The sequence below is a fragment of the Phalacrocorax aristotelis genome, chromosome 4, assembly GCF_949628215.1.
Source record: "Phalacrocorax aristotelis chromosome 4, bGulAri2.1, whole genome shotgun sequence".
NCBI classification, from domain to species: Eukaryota; Metazoa; Chordata; class Aves; order Suliformes; family Phalacrocoracidae; genus Phalacrocorax; species Phalacrocorax aristotelis.
In genome coordinates, this window is record NC_134279.1 from 33,881,229 (window position 1) to 33,901,518 (window position 20,290).

The 20,290-nt window shown below is 46.9% G+C and overlaps 1 protein-coding gene across 2 annotated transcripts; it reads right to left on the reverse strand.

Annotated features, from left to right (window-relative positions):
* Positions 1-2,394: 2,394 nt before the first annotated feature.
* On the reverse strand, positions 2,395-19,036 carry REST (RE1 silencing transcription factor). Of its 2 annotated transcripts, none has more exons than XM_075090880.1 (4): positions 18,936-19,036; positions 16,653-17,563; positions 11,066-11,149; positions 2,395-7,952 (listed from the first exon to the last, which is right to left on the reverse strand). In XM_075090880.1, exons 2-4 carry the CDS (start codon positions 17,551-17,553, stop codon positions 6,250-6,252), a joined length of 2,688 nt encoding a protein of 895 aa, XP_074946981.1. In that variant the 5' UTR covers positions 17,554-17,563; positions 18,936-19,036; the 3' UTR covers positions 2,395-6,249. The 2 variants fall into 2 exon arrangements, with proteins under 2 accessions (XP_074946981.1, XP_074946982.1); XM_075090881.1 differs by lacking the exon at positions 18,936-19,036 and adding an exon at positions 18,514-18,624.
* Between the last annotated feature and the right edge of the window lie 1,254 nt (positions 19,037-20,290).

Genomic DNA, 20,290 nt, shown 5'->3' on the forward strand with positions numbered 1-20,290 from the left:
TGTGATGCTGCAGCTGTGTGTTGGGTGCATTGCGCCCATGTGTGCTATGCTGTAAGCGTGTGCTCCTGAAATCTCCACATAAGAATTACTGCCCCTTGGCAGTTTCACCTCCTGAGCCCCTCCTTAGGGGAGCACGCACCTAAGCCAGCACTTGGGAGGTGGTCCTGCCTCTTTGTAATCACCCAGGGCGTTGCTGATATCCCTGTCCCCTACATGCCCACCACCTCCTCACTCAACTTTTTGCTGCAACTCTCCTTTATCCGTTGTGATGGAAACAAACCCAGCCACAAACCAGACAGTAGTGTGAGTGCTCTGACCTATACAGGGCTAAAGGAGACCAAGAATGGCTCCCTCAACCAGCCCGTGGGTAAGGGACAAGTTCAGCTGCCTGACTTGAGCCCAAGGCTGTCAGAGCACTACAACAGCGTTGCCTTGCTGCAGGTCTGGTGCTTCCAGCAAAAGAGGGAGATTCAGGGAATTTAATTTATCAAGCTTAAAAATACAGCCTGGCCAGGGAAAGGGTGTTAACCTTCTAGAATTAGCTTTTCCTATGTATTGGTTATACTGTATACAAACAAGGTAAAGCCACTTGTGCCAGCACCCCTAAGCTTGAAAAACAAACAAACAAACAAAAGCCAACCACCAAACCAAAATCAGGAACCCAGCGTTTTGGCTCCTTCAGAGCATCAGCAAAGCCTAAGGCAGATTAATTAAGGCATGAGCTTGCTCTGTCCCCATACAAGCCAGCAGGAAGCTAAGCTATCCCGCACTTGAGCTAATTCACCTTTTGGGTATCTCAGAGTGTAGGCAGGGGCTCACGCTGGCCTGCAAGGTACCACACAGCCATGCACTTGTGCTCAGCTATGCAGTTCTGTAAAACAGCCACTTAGCATAAAGCAGCTTCTAAGCATGCTTTCATCCTAGCAGGTTTTACCCCAGTTTTCTACTGGGAAAAAAACCTAGGAGGTTTTTCTACCAAGGTGCAAGGAGCTAGTCAAAGATAAGGTGACCCAGCTGCAGTTTTAAGGGAAAATGGTTTCTGGGGTTGCCAACCCACTTGTGTTTTCTCATTTCAGCTAGCTTGTCCCCAGGACACCTTGCTGGGGGTGGGGGGTGGCACTAGATGGTGGTACAAAGGTCAGGGCCTCCTCTTTCGATCCAGTTTGAAATTAACTCACGCAGCACAGGCAAAGAGGCACACAAGTACCCAGACCCTGCCGTCTCTATGCCATGCTTTCAGAGCATCTTCCTTGTAGCCCATGCGCAGGCTCGGGTACCACTCCTGTCCCACGTCCTTGCACTGGCTTTAGCATGAACTGCTCACAGGCTGTCTACAAGACTTTGAGGGGAGCAAGCCAAAACCTGCCCCCTTACCCAGGTGATGACAGCCCCTGCCACCCTGCAGCCCTCTAAGGCTATGCCCCGTGGTAGTGGTGCGCCCTGCTCTTTACTGCTTGATTGCTAACTGCACGCCTCAGAAACACAAATTCTCGTTGACAAAGGCCATTCTGTGGTGGGGGCGTTGCTTATGAGAAAAGATTTAATCAGAACAGACAAAAGCTCACTTCTTACGCTTCCAGAGCATCCCAAATTGTTCAAAGCTGTAGCAGCTGCCTATAAAACTATCCCATGAGTTCATCAGATGTTGTTTGCCTTGATCCCCCGGCAAATAAGAATTGTTCTGTGTTAGTAGGAGGTAAGAATGACCAAGCCCTAGAAGGCAGGTTAGCATCATGGGCTTATCCATGTCACGTTTTCAAAACAGGCCAGGGTGGCAGAGAGATGAAGTCACCCTCACAGGCTATACGGGGCCTCACAGCTATCAAGCCATTTTCAATATCTATATAGACAATATTGTGGCCATAGCGATGATGGGTGACCTCATTTTTATAAATCTACTGTTAATTCCCCAAATGAGACAGCACCAGACACCCTTTTGGAATGCAGAAGGAATTGCCACCTGCATGACCTCTGAAACACAAAATTTAAAAGCTGCAGCATCCCTCAAGTTGTATTTCTTCTCACTTGCCAGGCAGGGAATATGCATGTCATGCCCATTGGACCTGTCCTGCCAAGTCACAAACAGGTCCAGCATTAAGTTTGAACTCATCCATATGCAGGCACCTCCCACCTTGTGCCCTGCCCTCACTGAATCGGGCAGGAGAAGTTGAATACAATATGTTGAAATGGAAAAAGAACCTATTTCTGGAGCTGTTGTCCCTGTCTGCAGTCAAGTCTGCATGCGCACGCACATGGCATCTATGTACTGGCTCCCCCAGAGACTGTGCTGGCTTGAGGTCTTGAAGACCTCTGTCAACAATGCTTGCCCTGCTCCTGCCTTTAGTCACAAACGGCTTTTGTAGGCATTAATAAGTGGGAAATAGAAGCTGCAAGTTCCTTAATAAAGTTTATTTAATCATAACTATGCTTAGGAAAATACACTTGCAAGGGTTAATATAATGCAATTTAGTTTAACTTTATACTACATTTTGGACAAAAGAATTTTCTTATACATGTTTTAGGTAAAAACAGGATGTATGATCTGGCTTGTTTTACATCTATTACAAACGTAGAAAAGACTGTCATGCACTACAGTAGAAAGAGCATGAAAAAAAATTACCTTTGGTTTAATTCAGAGAATACAAGTATTGCACTGTAAAAGCATCAAACATGGTGCAACTAAACATCATAAACACGTTTTCATGCCAGCTTACAAAAGTCTGTTAGCTAGTGTAATTTTAGAAGGGGAAAATATATGTACACATAAAACAATTCCATCAGCTATCTGGATTCTGTTAATATTGTATGCATGCCACATATCTACACAACTGACATTCAAGAAAACTCTTGAATTTGATTTAATACTTTTCAGCTACATTAAATCCATTGAAACCAATTAAATCTGTAGAAATCAATGACATTACCATATCTTAACTGGCCTGTCAGTTGTTAAACATTATTCTTCTTTAAACAACTAAAGTTCCAGCCTAGATCATCGAAATCCAGAAACAGCAATTACAACACCATGTATTATTATTAATGCCTAGCTACCCTCTTCTAGATCGTTTCTCAGGGCAGTTACTTTGAGTGTATAGATTCATACAGCAAAATCCCAATACCGCATTGCTCAACCGAGGTCTGGCAGCATAGGGTATCAGTGTGCTAATCCTTCCAACCACATATTGGAGGTTGAACACTCACATAGGTATTGTTGCAAGGAGACACAAAAATGCTAGCATTGGCAAAACCAAGAGAAAATAATTTAAGAATATTGAAAAAGACCAAAGAAAAAAGGGGCATTGTTTAAAGGGAGATACAACAATGTAAGACCACCGTACACAGTGGGTTACCTGACCTGCTCCCCCCCTCAAATACACAATATTAGCAACGTCTAACATTTTAGTTACACATAATGCATTACATCCTTGCTGCTTTACCATAACATACTCCCAAACCTTGGGCTAAACGAAGCAGAGAATTTCAACACAGTTCTGGCACCAACATTAGGTATTTCAGGACATTGTTGATGTGTCTCAGATAGAAAGAAACAACTTTTCTTCCTCTTAATATGGTAATAATTTAATTTCAGCTTCTAATCTTGTGGTAAGAAACACTGCCGAACAGGAGCCGACTGTCATCTTCAAAGACTTCTTGTCAGATCAAGCATTGAAACCTTGACTGCTTCACAGAAATGTGCAGCCAAGTATCTCAGAGAACCACATCTTTGTTTCTATCTCATAGAGAGAGATTTAAAGTCTGTCAACACCATTATTTTCATTTACAAACAAACCAGAAAAATTATCTGGCCAGTCCACAAGTTTATTTGAACATAGCTAAAGGCCTTGAAGTCTCTCACAAGATGGCAAAGATTCTTTGCAAGGATATGAAGGGAGCTATAAAACCTCTACACAGTACTGGAATTCCCAGCATCTGCTCACATTGCTCACAAATGGTGGCAACATTTATATATAAAGGAAACACTATTATGAAGAAAAAAATACATCTAAAACTATTACAACTGGTTGTTTAGGAAAACAATTAAACTAGGTTTATTTTCTTAATGTTTAACATAAATATAGTTGCAACTTGTTCTTCAGTTGACAATGATTGTCCCAGCCAAGGTAAGGATTGAACACTATCTAAGCAAACAAAAACTCACTGTACATTATACAATTTATTTCTACCACGAGGGATGCCTTCCCTCTCAAATCTTTGGCCTCCTATTACCAATCTCTCCCAAAAGTAGGAGCAATGTAGCATTGTTGCTCTCTATTCATTCAAGGCCGTGGGTTTGTTTGGAGGGAAGATGCTGTGGGGACATGCAGAGAAGAATCGGGTTTATTCCAGAGATGACATTGAGAGTATTTGCCATCAAGTGCTCTGACAAATACTTTCTGAACTCCTCAACTCCACTCTCCAAATTTGCTTCTTTGGAGCTGACAACCAGAGAAGCTTCCCCCAGCTGCTCCCACTGGAAAGGTGGCTAACGACAGTCAGAAGAGTGCACAGATGGGATTGGAGGGTTTTGCCTTTTCCCTGCTGGTTTGGATTTTATGTTTTGCCACTGGTTGGCTACAAGCAGCAAGGATGCAATCTCTCCTGTGCCTGTGTGTACCAGAAATTAAATCTGTTTAGAACTAAAAACTCCTGGTATGACATTTCTTGCATGTAGACCTGAGAGGACGGTCTGATCACTTACACGTTTCTCTCTGCATGGAAGCAGGATAATGTTATTAAACGCAGCTTGAATGAATAAGGAGCAGGAATTCCTACAGTTTTTAATGCCAGGTTTGTTGCTTACCAGTTGATTTATCTTTATCTGTATTTTTGGTGTGTGACATGTTAGATTTTGATGAAGCATACTTATATCACTGTTACTATTTTACTTTTTTTTAAGCTCATGAAGTTTGACTGCTGTCCACCACAGATATGATATGGGGACGGGAAAAAAAAAAAATAAATCATCTGGACTTGCAGAATCTGCAGACCATTTCCTTTGAGAGTGAGTATTTTCCTGTCTGGTGATCCCAAATTATAAATAAGATTTTTTTTACTCTGTATGTGTATTCAAAATACCAGAAGTGGCATTTTCATAATAAAACAAATCCTATAAAATAGTGTTTTGAAATTGCATTGATATCCTTTTGCTCAAGAACTACACAATTTTAAAGCCAGTCAGAAATACATAGCCAAGCACTTAATAATTTCAGCAACTTCATGCACAACTATTAATACCCCAGGAAAACAAGAAAAAAAAATCTGCAGTAAAGAGCATCACAGAAAACTGTTCCATGGTAAGCAACGAATCTGAACCTTTCCAAATAGTAATAATAATAATAATAATAATAATACTAAAAAAACCATACACAAACAAAACCAAACATGCATATATAAAGTGTACATGTACTGCACAAGCGCTATTCCTAACGGATTAAACTGCATAGGTAAAAATCAAAAACAATGTGCAATATTTTAAGCCCTTAAAGCACAATAAAAAAAGCAGAAATTAAAAATAACAAACTTGCTCCCCACAACAAAGCCAATTACATATCATAGTCATTAAGATATTAATCAAGACAGAGGTTCTCCAATCAAAAGTTGGGAGGACTCCTCCCAAATCCTGGCTCACCATTTATGTTTGGGGATCTGAAATGTATGTTCACAATTACAATTATCTTAAACAGTTATGTTCATCACTAGCCAACTTTGATTTCTTTTACAAAGTGCTCTTTTATGTAATAGAAGCTATTGTCCTGGTAGAAAAACCATCAAGTAGTTTAACACATTGAACATCTCGATACATTGAGAAGAACTGAAAAAAAAAGGGGGGGGGGAAGGGAAGAGGGGGGAGAGAGGAGGAGTTGGCTGCTAGAACAAAAAGCAACTAATGCCAGTGGCTCTATAAACATCCAGCTTGGGTATTATTAGCTACAGTCTTGTTCCTAAAACTCAATTTATAAGAGAACTGCATAAGCTAATAGACTAGAAGCTTACACTGACTTTAGATGACACAGCCTCATACACCCTACCTGCCTTCTCTAATGAAGAAATCCAATAGTTAATGAGTTCACCATTACACAAAAAGTTGTCAAAAATATTTTCAACTTAAAAACAAAACAAAACCAAAAAATAAACCAATGCAAATACTAAAGCAAACTGTGCTTAAAGAAAAAAAAAATAAATCTACAATATCTGTACATAAGCTGTATAAGATCTTACAAAAGAAGATTCCCCCAACCACAGCTATTTCTACTCCTGCCCTTTTGTGGCCTTCTCAAGATAATACACGTTGACTAAGTGGCGATTGAGGTGCTTGCTGTATTCACCTTCCTTTTCAAATGAGCGGTCACAAAAAATGCACACATAGTTCTCCCTGGCCACCGTGGTGTCTGCAGCTCCTTGTGATGTCTTTGGACTTGTTTCCTCTTGTACAGAGCGAGCACCATTTAACCCCGAGTCATCGCTTCCTTCTGATATGTTGTCACTTATGTCGCTGCCTTCGTGACTGTGGATGCCCTCGTCCTCATCCATTTCCTGAGATTCATTCACTGCTGTGTTATCTGGAGACGATAAGGCCAGAGCAACTTTAGGGCTTTGCGTACACCCTTCTGGGGGTACAGGTGCCGGCACGGCATCTCCTGTTGTCTCTGTCGCTGGCAGGCACGTCTTAGTCAGGTCCAGTGGGTCTGAGTCACTCAGAGTTTCTGCCATGGGGGTTTCCTCTGGCTCCTTCTCAGGCGCCAGATCTTGTACTGCACCCATGGGTACATCGAAGCTTTTTTCAGAAGACACTGCATGGGAAGATTCCTCAGGGCAAGTGTCTTGCCCTCTGTCTGCCTTTCTCTCTTCCTCTTTTTCACCAACAGTGTCTTCACTCTCTCCTGCTGCAGCAGGCATTTCTTGGTCATCTACCTCATCTTCTGTGTTTGCATCCTGAGCTGGCAGACAAAGCTGCCCTGGGTCTGGTATGCAGCTTCCTTTGGGATCGGCGCTCTCCCCCTTGAGAGCATGGCCACCATTGTCGTCTAATGCCGCTGCGACGGTGGGATCTTGTTCCTTCTGGTCGCTGCCCTCAGCGTCAGGCTTCACACATACATCCTCTTCTGTGACAGGACACTCATCTGGCATCTCCTCATCCTCGATCTTCTCCTGATCGAATTTACTGCTTTTCTTACTGTGCTTATTTTTCAAAGCTTTCTTTTTCCTGTTTTTCTTGAGGCAAGAATTTTGCTTTTTAGGCTCCTCCTCTGGTACAATGTCACTTTTTTGAGCTTCCTGGCAGTCTCTGGGTTTCGTTTCCACTTTCTTTTTCTTTTTTGTTACTGCTGAGGTATCATTTGCAGGCTCTTGCTTTGAGGAAGTTACTTCAACCTCTGCCTTTCTTTTGATCTTCTTTGTTTTACATGTTTTCTCAGTATTTTTCTCAGTTTTAATATCCACCTCCTTGTTTTCTGAAGCAGATTTCCGACTTCGGGTTGTCACTTGGCCTGAAGAAACATTGCTCGTTGGCTTCTTTTCCTTTGCCAAATTATCTTTTTTCTCCACTTTCACAATTTTCTCAGTTTTCTTTCCAGCTGAATCCCCTTTTGTTTGCTCCTTATCCGCTTTGTCATTAATGCTCTCAGAAAAGTCAGCTTCACTTTTTTTAGTCCGTAGCTTCACCTTTGAAACATCCATGGTGATGTCAGAACAATCGGGATGCCTGGATTTGATGTGATACTGCAGGTTACATTTTTTAGATGCTGCGTAATCACAAACAGGACAGAGAAACTGGCGCGGATTGACGTGGAGCTCAACGTGCTTTTTGAAATTGCTGCGGTCAGCTGTTTTGTAGTCACAGTGTGGGCAAGTCAGAGGCTTCGGCCCATTGTGAACCTGCCTTGCGTGACGAGTTACTTCATGCTGGTTTGAGGCCACATAGCTGCACTGATCACATTTGAATGGCTTCTCACCTAAGGAAAGAAGGGCGGAAGGGAATGATGGTGATTATTAAGCATAGGAGGTGGTGGTGGGGAATCAATTCCCACTAATACAGATACAGAAATATGAAACTCAAAAAGAAAAAGAAAATTATCCATGCGCCTTTAAAATTAAGTAAAGTCAACATAAGAAATCCACAAGTCACAAACACATTCACAAGACACCAAAAACAAAATACAAAAAAGAGAGAAGGGGCAAGGGTTGGGAGGAAGGGGATCCAAAACCAAACAAGCAGTAACAACGTCACAGGTTCTGGCTACGCATACATACCGGCAGAGATCTCTCTACAGTAATATTAGCAAATGGAATCCATACCCAACTGGTCCATTGAATGCATTGTAGAAAAATGGAAATGTAACATTTGATGAATAGTAGTTTCACACAAACGTTTCAAAAAAGTCCAACTTTACACAGATTTAGCATACTTCATGTTTGCATTGAAAAGGAAACAATGGAAAAGAAGCTAGCAAAACCCAAAGGATGTGAAAGGGACACCTGCTCAGATGATCTTTACCTTTGATAATTCAGTTCACTGTTACGGTGTCTCAAAACATGTACTGGCTGCAGGCTGCTCTTGGCAAGCCAACCACATGCAGTCCAAAGCCATCATGTTACTACTGAAATCTGGATTTACAGTGTTGCAATGACTCTTGCAGGAGCGTTCCTCAAATGGTCTGCTTAGGGCATGCCTCTGCAGCGGAAGTGGCTTTCCATTCACACATCAAAGTAAATAGGAAAAACACTTCTAGCACAACAACTCAAGTCCAGAAATACTTTGAGAACACCTGTGCACGTGCAAATTCAGCTGAGGAATTTGGGATGCTCCTGAGCTCTGAACCAGCATCTCAAAACTGATCCACAGAACTAACGCATGCCACTTCCTAAGTACATTGAAAATCCACTCCAGCCCCTTCTGCTCATGGTACAATAGTACTCCTCCCACCCCTGCAACCCACTGCCCTGACACTGCCCATGCTCATGCTGCTCCCTCTGCAGCACGACTCAGGAGGCCAGAGCAGCCTGCAGCAAAGATTAAGTCACTGTGACTGTGGTGTCTGTGTGTTAGCCACATGGCTGATCTGCAACGCCTGCACAAACTCTATAAAAGGTTGTGCTGCCTCCCTGGCAGGAAGGATGGGGACACTTGTTAAAGGATCTAGATCATTTCATGTCTGCCTGCAGCACCTCTTCATTATTTAAAGAAGGGTTACTTTGATTCCCTATCATCGTCAGCCTATCTTCTTTCCTTCCTTCCTTTTCCCCCTACTTCCTGGTGACATTTTCCACAAGTTTAAGCTTGATGTGCTTCACTGCTCGTCCTTCTCAGAAGCATGGACCTCTGTTGCCTACACTACAAGGAACAGTTCCATGTTACACAGAGTGAGGACAAGAACAGCCTCTCTGTTATATACACACGAACAAGCTGTTCCAGCTGCACAGAGTGCTTAGAGGTAGCTGCCACAGGGTAACTCAAAGGCTGTATGTGAAGAGTTTGTGTCCATCACGTCTACTAAATCCAGGGGGTTTGCTGCACAAGTAGAAAGGACCTGTACCAAGAAGGCTAAGAACACAGCTGTGAAGTAGGCTTTAAACCACTGTCTTTCACTGACAGCTGAAGAAAGCCCCAGCACCACATCACCTTAAAAGGCCAGCCTATGAACTGCTGTCCAGAAATTGCCACAGAAAAGGTTCAGCTGCTTAGGCAATGCGGCAAGACGTGCACTAGAAGTTATGAGAGCTATTAATAAAACATGCCTGATAGCAGGAGTCCCATGTGCGCTCCCACTTCTGTCAGCACAGCTCACGCCCTCCCTCCCAGACCTTTGAGTCAAGGGCCAAGGGCAGATCCCACTCCTCACCTCCTTCCGATTTGAGACTTCTTTGCACAGACAAAGGCAGAATATGTTAATGAAATCATTTCCAGGTTGAGTATTGACCAAACCATTTGCAAATTCACATTTAGCCCAGAGGTTCAGACAAAAATTACTTTTGTTTCTGGAAGCATAATACTTCATTCACAAAATTCTCAAACGAAAATACTGGCATGTCATTTTAAAGTTGTTTTTTTTTTTAATGCGTCCAAACCCCCTGTCCACAACAGTTAAAATTGCCTGCTTTTTGGTTTCATTTAAAAGCCTCATCTATTGAAATTGAAACAATTACTGTTCAGGAGACTGTCACTACTGTTTGCTAGGATTAGGAATTCACCTAGGTCTGGTCAATTCAGATACTGGCAAACCAAAAGCACAGGCTGAGGTCTACCTGAACTCCCCTAGGAGGGTCACACAAAGGACAACTGTGCTTGTGTCTAGCGTGCCCATGCAGTTCTAACTCACAAAAATGCTATTAATTCCTTCAAAAAAGAGATCGCAAGAGAGCATGAACAGATGTTTCTAACACCACAGCTTATGACCAGTAATGGGAAATAAAGGATAGTGAAAATTGCTATTTTGGCTTTTAGTGACACAAGACCGACTCACTTGTGAACACGCTCTGAGTTTGCTTTTTTCTTCTGTATGCTGCCTTGCCATACACAGATGCTATTTCACACCTTTCTGTAATACTAAGCAAAAGCTGAGGGTTCCCTCAGAACCCCTGGATGAGATTAAATCAGAGACATCACAGAAGAGACTCCCAGCTGCTCAAAATTTTCCCAGCTTCATTGATTTGAACTAAGTTACAGCAGCAGACAGATGATAAGAATCTGCTCCTGTATCATCACAGTGTTCTATTTGCTACTAGATTACTAGGACTACCGGAGTAAAGCAGCCCTATGAACCTCAGAAAATACCTTGGAAAGTAAAATGGAATGAAGAAGATATACTGCCCCATTATCACTTTGATTAATGACACTTAGCATTTCCTTAGCAGGTAAAGACAACCTTCCCTGTTAATACAGGAGCTACAGCTCAGGCCATACTGAATGACATCTCATACAGAACTGGGCAGCCTGCTCTAGGTAGTCCTGCTTGACCAGGGGGGCTGAAACGGATGGCGTCCAGAGGTCCCTTCCAACTTCAACCATGCTGTGATTCTGCAAACCACCCGCTTTTCCTGAGTCATGCTGCTGCCGCCCCTTACCAACCTGAATGGGTGCGCATGTGCCTGGTTAAATGGGTCTTCTGAGAGCTGGAATAAGGACACATAGCACATTGATAGGGTCGCTCTCCTGCAAAAACAAACAGCAAATTAGTTACTGAAACACAACTAATTTCCAAACTTAGTTACCAAGCCATACACGTGAGGCTGTCACAGATCCCCAAGTTGCATTTGAGGGCACATCATCTCTCAGCAAAGGGCCACAGTGAGAAGCATATGCCCAAGCTGGACCAGTGCAACATGTCATGCCTTATGAATGAGGGTAGTGAAGGAGCAGAATATGAGAGGCAGATCCCTTATGTCTTTCTGGGGTCAGACAGTAACCTCAGGCAAAAGGTGATAAGGACAGCCACCTTTAGGAAGCCCTAAGCCACCAAAGCTGACTTCCCTACAGTATTTTCTCCCAGCACTCAGAAGTTGCACAGAAGGTACAGACCCTGGAAGAAAGGAGGTATGTTCTTGCTTCACCTAACACCTTACCTCAAACCTCCGTGTTTAATTTTTATTAAGACAGGGAGCAACCACCCACTCAGTCCAGACCTGCACTTCCCAGAACACTAGTGCAGATAGAGACTGGGTCTCTACTTCCAAAGTTTTATTGGCAGAGTGAAATTAGCTTGGAGCGTGGAAAAGCATAATGCCCTGCTCAATGAAACTGTGCTGCTAGCAAAAGCTCAAGTGTAGCAGCAACATTTATTTTGAAGACTCAAATCCCTTTACCTGCAGAGTTATTGTTTCAGGAGAACTAATGGAAACTAACCTGTCATAAATTAGGTCTCCACAAGGGACGGTTAGCTTGTGTAACTATCGGCACAATGATTCTTGAAAATCCTTTTCAAGTGAAGACAAGCCCCAAATAAAGGCAGACAGTTTTAGAATTAACATCTGTTAGGCAGATCCAGATAAATACATGGGGCATTTGGCCCAAGCTGCTAGCACAGACCAATAGATCTAGGCTGCCTTGCCCCCACTACAAGTTGTAAAAACACTTTTTAGTCTAGGGTGGATACCCCCAACAGAAGCAATATTTATTACTTAGCTTTAATATATATTCAAGTCATGGTCAGAATTACATTACAACATTTTGCTACATCAGTTGAAGCATACAACCATCATGCTCTCCAAATCACTGAGACCTGGACATCAGTAAAAGCCTCCCATACAGGCTATTTGTTCACTTTCCAAGGCATAGCTCTATCTGTAGCAGCAAATACCTTCATCTGCCAGTATGTGCTGTGAGGCTCCACTGCAGGCCTTTGCCAAAATAGCAGTAGAAGCTGTCTTTGTAATGCAGACTAATCCCATATTTCTTCCTCCCATCGAATATTTAGACTATCGTTCTTGATTAGATCAGCAGTTTAAATGCAAATTCACCCTAACAACCATACACACACCCCCTTTCCAGTTAAAAGGAGGTAGGACATTGGTGCAATACACACAATAAGACTAAGTCATGTACAAGGGAGGGGTAGGCCTTTTGTTATAAAGAAATGGTTTTGTTTTTAAATGACTCCCTACAATCTGAAAATATGTGGCCAAAGGTCCTGGAATATTCACTCACAGTCTTCTTCCTTGCTACCTGAAATTTTGTATCTTTAGAGTTACCTACAAGTCAGGAATGTGTAAAAGGCTTCTTTCAGGTATTTTATATAGGGCACAGCAACAAAACATACTAGATCTAAACTACGATGAACGCAACTAATTTAAAATGTGTTATGGCCACTTGAGAATTAAATGCCTGGCTACATTGTAAGGGCTGTTTTGTAAAATGCTATTCCCCAAAGGATTTTTATTGTAATTTTACAGGCTCATTCATTATATGCAAACAAGCCACCAAAAAAACCTCTCCAAAAGACACTTAAAGCATAAGCACCGACCTAGCAAAAGCTTAAGCAGGCACTTAACTCTATGCAAATGAACAGGCAGATCAACACGAGGTTTGAAATCATCTCTTTATAAAGCTTTTCTCGTAATGCTGTTTTAAGTTCGTCTGCTTGAAACAAAACTGCTTCCATCTAACTTCCAACACAGTGGCAAGCAAGAAAGATCCCCAATGATGACCAAAATAATAAATAATAAAAAAAAAAAGGTGACAGCCCAAAGCTAGGCACTGAACTCTGGGACTTCCTGAGATGGGTGTCTTATTTATATATCCCTGCAGATGATTTTCAGTTAAGTTTTCTAGAAGTTGCTTCTGTCAAGTAAAATGGAAATAAATGAGAACAATGCTGCACTGTCTTGCAGGTAGTACAGTCCCAGGATCAGCAGTGTGGATAGTTGACGGGATAAATCAAGTCAAAACTTGGTCTAACATGTCTAATGAGCACAAATGAGTCCAGGTACCTGACACAAAGGGTCCTTTCTGCCCCATCAGAGAAGGGACAGCCCTGAACATCTCCAGCCACCCCCTCCTGGGCAGCAGACAGGCTCTTCCAGATGTAGCTCTCCCAGCTGACAAGCTTAGGACCATCTGCAGGGTCCTTAAACCACCCCCTCTGCCCAAGGTTCCCCATATTTGTCAGCAGCCTGCCACACAAGCACTGTTACTAGCTGCAAGGTATCTTCCAGTATAGGGCGGGTTCATGGACACCTGCTTTCCAACATGGATGCAAGCAACAGGCAAGCAGACAACTTCTGCCAGCCTTCCCGTGGTACCTAAACATGCCAAGGACAGGTACTTCTCCCACCCTGCTCCTGGCCATGTGCTCTGGCATTTGTATGTGTCCTTAGTAAGTCGATTCAGTTCTCTAACCAGCAGAAAACCAACCTGGGGAAGAGGAAAGGAATAGTCTACTGCCATTTTAGTGAGCTGAATCAACCAGTCCCAGGATAGGGGGAGAAAACTGAGAATGCCTTTCTCCAGCAGCAGAGAATTTGATCCTGTGAAACTGCATGCTGCCCAGAGCCAGTGTTTCAGAAAACTGGATGGCTCAAACACAGCAGAATCCAATTATCTGCAAGGAGGCATTTTCCCACACAGAAAAAAGCAGGTGAAGTACAAAAAATAGTAGAGAGAAAAAAGTATCTATCAACAATTATTTAACCTATTAGCAATCAGGAAAGTAAAGAAACAAACAATGCCGACTTTCTTCTTAATATCTGAACCCATAAAATAGGAAGAAAATGCAGTATGTATGTACCCCTCTCATCTTTTTTCCAACAAATATTCTTCTTAAATTTTAAATGAAAACTATAATCCAGAGATATTTTAGTATTATTGAGACAGTTTTTATTAAAATCAGTACTGTTAACAGTCTGCAAATACTTTTGACTATAAAATGTCTGTGGGTGGCTTTTTTCTGTTTTGGGGGGGCTGTTTGTTTGGGTTTTTTTCTGTGTTGTGGTTTTGGTTTTGTGTTTGGCGTTTTTTTACAGGAATTGATTACACATTAATACCAGCAGAAACTTTTGGCCTGGTGTATAAATATATCTGCCAGCACCTTATTCATTCTTCTAATGCTCTTCCTTTAGCTTTAATATTCACCCCCACAAAAATCAATGTTACTGGAAACAAGGCACGTTGCTAAATCAGTCTAACATATTTGAAAGATTTTTATCACGTAAGAACTGGCTGAAAGATTTTAACCTTTAGGTAAGAACTAACAAAGAAACAACTACCAGGGCGGACTAAGAACTGCTCAAATCATAATCACTCATTTCAGCTTAATTAAAATAATGAAAAGACACGGCAAACCACAGAACCAGAAACTTTGATCGCACCACTACGTTAAAGGATAAAAGAGGAACTGGATAATATCCTACATAGTTTAACATGCCTGGGTTTCTTTTAAATTTTAATACAGTTCACTGGTAAATTGGTCAAATGCAGTGATAACAGAGGGCTTCCTCAGCAAACATGCTTTCATGGTTAGTTCCTGTAAAACTCACCAAGAGCTCTCAGAGATCAGAGGGAGGACCTAATGTCGTGCACAAACAGAAGCAGGGATGAATTTAAAGTGCAGATAAACGTAAAACAGACAGGCACCACAGCATGGGCTCACATCTGGCCATGAGTTCCCCGGATGATTTATTTCATTTTCTCCTATTATTTTGTCATATTTACCTGGTCTCTTTCCTGTAATCTCCCACACTACACACAAAGAAAACAATCTGGAGGATAAACCACACAATTTTCCTAACACCTCTCACAATAATCTTTGTTTACTTGTTTAGGAAAAAATATTTAGACAGGACTGATTTTTCCTCTAAACAACAGCACGTGGCTATTGTTAAGAGAACATGTCTTAACGTACTAAAAATCCCAGCAGAACCCCCAACCCCGTCTAAGCAGATACTAAAGCATGCTGACAAACAAACTTCTGCACACTTGAGCTCAAACCCAGCCCCGAGGCCGCCCGAGTCCAGCCCTCCCCTTCCAGACAGCTGCAGACAACCGAACTGAAGCCTCCAAACCACTCATGTCACTGCTGTGACAAAACATGACTTCAAAGGAGCAATTCCCCAGTGTTGTGCTCAGCTGGCACAGCCCACAATAAAGGGGAACCGAGTCAGGTCAACACACTAGAAGATGGTTAGCAAGTCTGCCCTCTCCTCGGAAAGCCTCGACAAGGTGGAAATAAAAGCTTCTGAGAAGCTGCGAGTAAGGTCTGAAGTGCTCTCCCACTTCCACAAAAGGGATCAGAAGGCAAAGCAACTCTACCTCACTGCCCAAAGAAGTGAGATGGCTACGACGCCCCCTCCTAGAAAGGAGTCTCAAGTTTGGGGATGCTTCAGAACTCCCCATCTGAGAGGCTGGCCAGGCTCTCTGATACAAAGCAAAGTATTACCTAAATCACCGACAGCCCCAGCTCACGGGACAGCAGCAACGCTAAAGGTCCTCCGATACCACTTGGTATAAACCTGAGTAGAAAGGGGCCTCAGCTTTGCCTTGAGATTACAAACCCATGTTAGAGAAGACAGGAAATCAGGCCGAAGACTCCCTCGAGGGCTTCCTATAGGCCAGCAGAAGGATGTGTCTACTTCTGGCTACTGTAGTGATGCAGACCTTAGAAAAAATAAGGCCCCTGTACATTAAGAGGAATTCATTCACTGGGAAGACTACTCAACTCTTTTTCTGACTCTGGAGGTGCTGGAGGGCTCCTTTGCATGTGTATATCAGCTCTTTCTTCTTGTTAATTACAGCTTAGTCAAGTTTCAAGCTCTGTCTGAATGTACCATTTTCACAACTACCTATGTGATTTAGGCACCTTTTGTCAACCTGCTTGTTTTACTTTTACCATATTCGTGTTGTAGACCCTGACAATCATCACAGGCATACTTTGTCATGCCCTCTTCAAAAAATCTGGCTTAAAATTACTAAACAAGATGCTCTTCCTCTCCTCTTGGGTCCCTGACTTCAAGAAATTTTTCTCAGTCCTCTAAGACTGCAGACTGGAGCTGAAACTAAATCCATGCTTCCACAAGGCTATAACCTGGTAGCACCAAGAGGAGAGAGAGCAGAGCTTTATCAGGGTGGAACAAACTTTGCAAATAGAAGGCTCTTGGCTTGCTTCATCCATCACAGTTTCTCAGTACTCTTACCTCACTTAAATCAGAAAAGATGAAAGGCTTACCTGTGTGAGTTCGAATATGTTGAATATAATTGTTCTTCCTGTCTGAAAAATAGGAGCATTGTGAGCAGGTATACACTTTCCTGGGAAAATGATTTCTTAGGTGTTTCTTCCAGTGATATTCACTGACGGTAGTATAAGTGCATATGGTGCACTTGTAGACTCTCTCGTTTTCCCCTGCTTTGTTGTGGTGCTTCAAGTGAGCCAGATAGTGATCGTATCTGTTAGTGTTGTAGCCACAACGATCACAACGGATTGGGCCCTTAGAGAAATCCACCTCTTCTGCAGTGCAAGAATCAGACTCCTTCACCTGGGCTTGCTTTTCTGCGTTTTCTTCCACAAAGAATTTCTTAGCACTGTGAACCCTGATATGATGCACAAACTCCTCTTCAGACTCTGCCTCGTACTGGCATGGCTTGCAACGAAACGGCTTGCTCTTCAAGTTCTTACATTTGTCCTCCGTGCTTTCTGGAGTACCTGGTGCTTCCAATGAGCCATCTTTGTCCACGCTGGGAGTCTTTGGAGGGGGGCAAGCAGCGGGACCTTGGGTTTCCACACTTGGAACTTCAAGAGAGCTTAATTCCACATTTTCAGGCGCCTCACGGTCACTCTCCGCAGCCTGGGTATCTTCCATACCTTCTCCATCGCTGTCTGAGAAGTTGCTGTCCCCTACCGTTGTCAGTTCTGCCATCTGTCTCTCTTCTCCAACCAGGTAATCGCAGCAGTTGCCATTGACTTCTCCCGTCAAGGCAACATTTGCCAACATAATGAGCTGAGGAGCTGCCAGCTCAGCTTTAGAAAGGTCGTGTAAGTCATACATGTCATTGGACAATGCCATACCGATATTAGCACTGCCAGGAAAGAGGCTGTTCCCACCAGACTGTCCCAGCACTTGGGTTGCCATGGCAGTAGTTCTGTTGGAAGAGACAAGGAACACCTGTAAGCACCCGAGTTACGGAAAAGCCTCCTCTTTGGCTTTTGCACGGTCCAAGCAGCCCTCCAGGTAACACCAGAAAATTAAGCCTCTTCACAGGGAGAGCAGGAGGCAGAACCCGGGGTGAGGGGCAGGGGCACCCCCGCTGCCAGAGACCACGCTCGGCCTCGGGGGGCGGGCGGGGGGTCCCGTTCCTCTCCCGAAAGGGCTGTTCGGTTCCGCCCTACGTGTGGTGCAGGGTGCCACCGGCTAGAGGCCGGCCGGGGAAGGGGAGGTCAGACACACTGACAGCGGGGACCTGCATCCCCGGCCCCGCGGGGGCAGGCAGGGCTCCGGCCCGCAGCGCTGCCCGCTCCCACGGGGGCGGCCGGGATCCACCAGCTCCGCCGAGGCCCGCCATCTCGGACACCGGGGGAGGCACAGGGGCCCGCGGGTGAGTGCTGAGGCCGCCGAGCCCCGCCGAGGGCCCCCAGCCGGGGGGACCCCGCCGGGGGACCCCGCCGGGACCCAGGCCGACAACAAAAGGGGGCGGCCCGGCCGCCCTGCCGCCGCGGCCCGCGCACATCCGCCGCGGGAGGCGGGGAGGGCGGCCGGGGGAGCCGGGCCGGGCCGGGCCGGGCCGGGCCGTGCCCCCGCCGCCGCCCTCCCTCCCTGCCAGGCATGCGGCCATTTTCTGCCTGCCCACACAAAGCGGCCCTCCCCGCGCCGCCCGCCGCCGCCCCCGGCCCGCCCGCCGCCGCCGCCGCCGCCGGGGGGCCCGGCCTGGCCCGGCCGCCCCGCCGCTCCCCCTGCCGCCGGCCCGCGGGGACGGGACGGGAGGCGAGGTCTCGGTTTCCTCTTCCCCCTCCGCCCCGCGCGGGCAGGGCAAGGCAGGGCAGGGCAGCAGCCCCGGTGCGGGGGCGCGGGGTGGGGGGGGAAGCAGCTCGGTACCGGCAAGGTCACGGCGGCCGCGCCCACCCGGTGCCCGGCGGCGGCGGGAGGGAGGACGAGCGGCACCCCGGGCCTCCTCCCGAGCCCGCGGCCTGGGGCTGTGCCCGGCCCGGCCCGGCCGGCGGCAGCGGCGGCGGCATCGCCTTCCGGCGGCGGCGAGGCCCGGCTAGCGCCCCCGCGGCCGGGGCGGCGCAGACGACGGCCGCGGCTCCTTAGCCGTGGTGCTGATCGCCCCGCGGCGCGGCGCGGCCCGGCCCGCCCCGCCGGGCCCGGCCGCCCCCGCCCGCCCGCCGGCCGCAGATCAGCCCTGGACAGCGCCTCTCGCCCGGCCCGGCCCGGCCCGGCCCGGCTCCCGGCCCGGCTCCCCTCCCGCCGTCGGCCGTCCCCCCTCCCCGGGCCCCGCACGGTCCCGCCGCACTCACCGGCGGCGCGAGGCCGCCCGGCCGCCCGGCTGCTGCGGGGCGCGGGGCGGTGCGCGCGGGGCCAGGCGCGCGCGAGGCGGGGAGGCGCTGCTGGCGGCGGCGGCGGCGCGGCGGGAGGCGCCGCGCATTCCAGCACACAGCGCGCAGCGGCGGCCCCGCCCCGCCCCGCCCCGGCCGGCGCCGGGGGAGGGGATGGGGGGACCCGGGGAGGGGCCGGGGGCGGCGGGGCGACCCGGGAGCAACGCGGGGGGTGGCGGGGGAAGCGGGGCCGCGACGGCGGTAGAGCGTGCCCCGCGCGGGGAAGGGGCCCCGGCGGGGCGGAGCCCCCCCCCGGCCGTGCCTTCCGCGGCCTCCGCCCGAGGAGGAGGCTCGTCCTCCGCAGCAGAACCCGCGGCAGCCGGAGGGTTGGCCCGTCCCGGCTTCGCCGCCGCCCTCGCCTTTGTCCCGGTCGAGGAAGATCGAGCATAAGTGACCCCCGCGCCACGGCGTCGCCCACGGCGTCGCCTTCACCCGCGCTCCGCCGCGGCACGGGCAGGTCGACTCCGCCTTAACCAGGTTGCCCTTAAACTGTGAAGCGCCTCAAGGAATCGGAATCGAAGCACCACAGACCTCCATAGTGATGCCTCTTTGTTCCAAAACTAGGAAAAACCACCCAACCGGTTGCTGCGGCAGAGCCCGCCGTGCGCCCGCTTGCTGTGGCAGGTCCCTGCAACCGGGAGCGCAAGAACAGCGGCCAGTCCCGGCTGGGTTGACCATAAATTCCACTCCCAAATGAAAAGCCCACACTTCCTCGTGGTACTTCCTTTTCTTGGGCACTCGTGTGGCTCTTCGACGTGAATCTCTGAAAAGTCACCGTGGGCCTGAAATCCTTCAGGTTGAGCGGATTTGTAAATGGCAAACCTTTGAGCGGGAGCCAAGCACCTAATGGGGTGACATCAATGGGCTGACATCACCGGGAGGCTGCAAAAAACCCTCTCCTTGCTTCGTCTGGCCAACCTCAACGCCGCTTTGGGGCACCCCTGGGCGCGGAGCTGGGGGCAGCCTCCCCGGCTTGCAAAGCGGGAGCTTCCCCGAAACCGGGGAAAGCAAATGGGGTTTTTCCTAGGTACAAAAATAATCACATAACTAAAACTACGTCAGAGATGGTTGAAGGAGCATCAAGATATTTTGTCAGCTATTTTGTCAATGGGGTATCTAACGGGCATCCCTGATCCGTTCCTTTTTAGCCTGTATCCCAGCAGGAATTTCAGCTCAGCCGAGCCCGGCTGGTGCCAATACTCCCAGGCTGCATTTCAAGTTGTGGGAAGTTCTGAAGCTTCTCCCCCAGGTGGCTGAGGTGTTTCATATGGTGTTGT

Bases quoted from the DNA above. Each gene is read 5' to 3' on its own strand.
- REST (XM_075090880.1), bottom strand. From the start codon at position 17,553: ATGGCAACCCAAGTGCTGGGACAGTCTGGTGGGAACAGCCTCTTTCCT. The intron at 11,150-16,652 runs GTAAGCCTTTCA...TTGTTTTTGCAG, and splicing joins ACATATTCGAACTCACACAG to GAGAGCGACCCTATCAATGT. The intron at 7,953-11,065 runs GTTGGTAAGGGG...TTCTTTCCTTAG, and splicing joins GCACATGCGCACCCATTCAG to GTGAGAAGCCATTCAAATGT.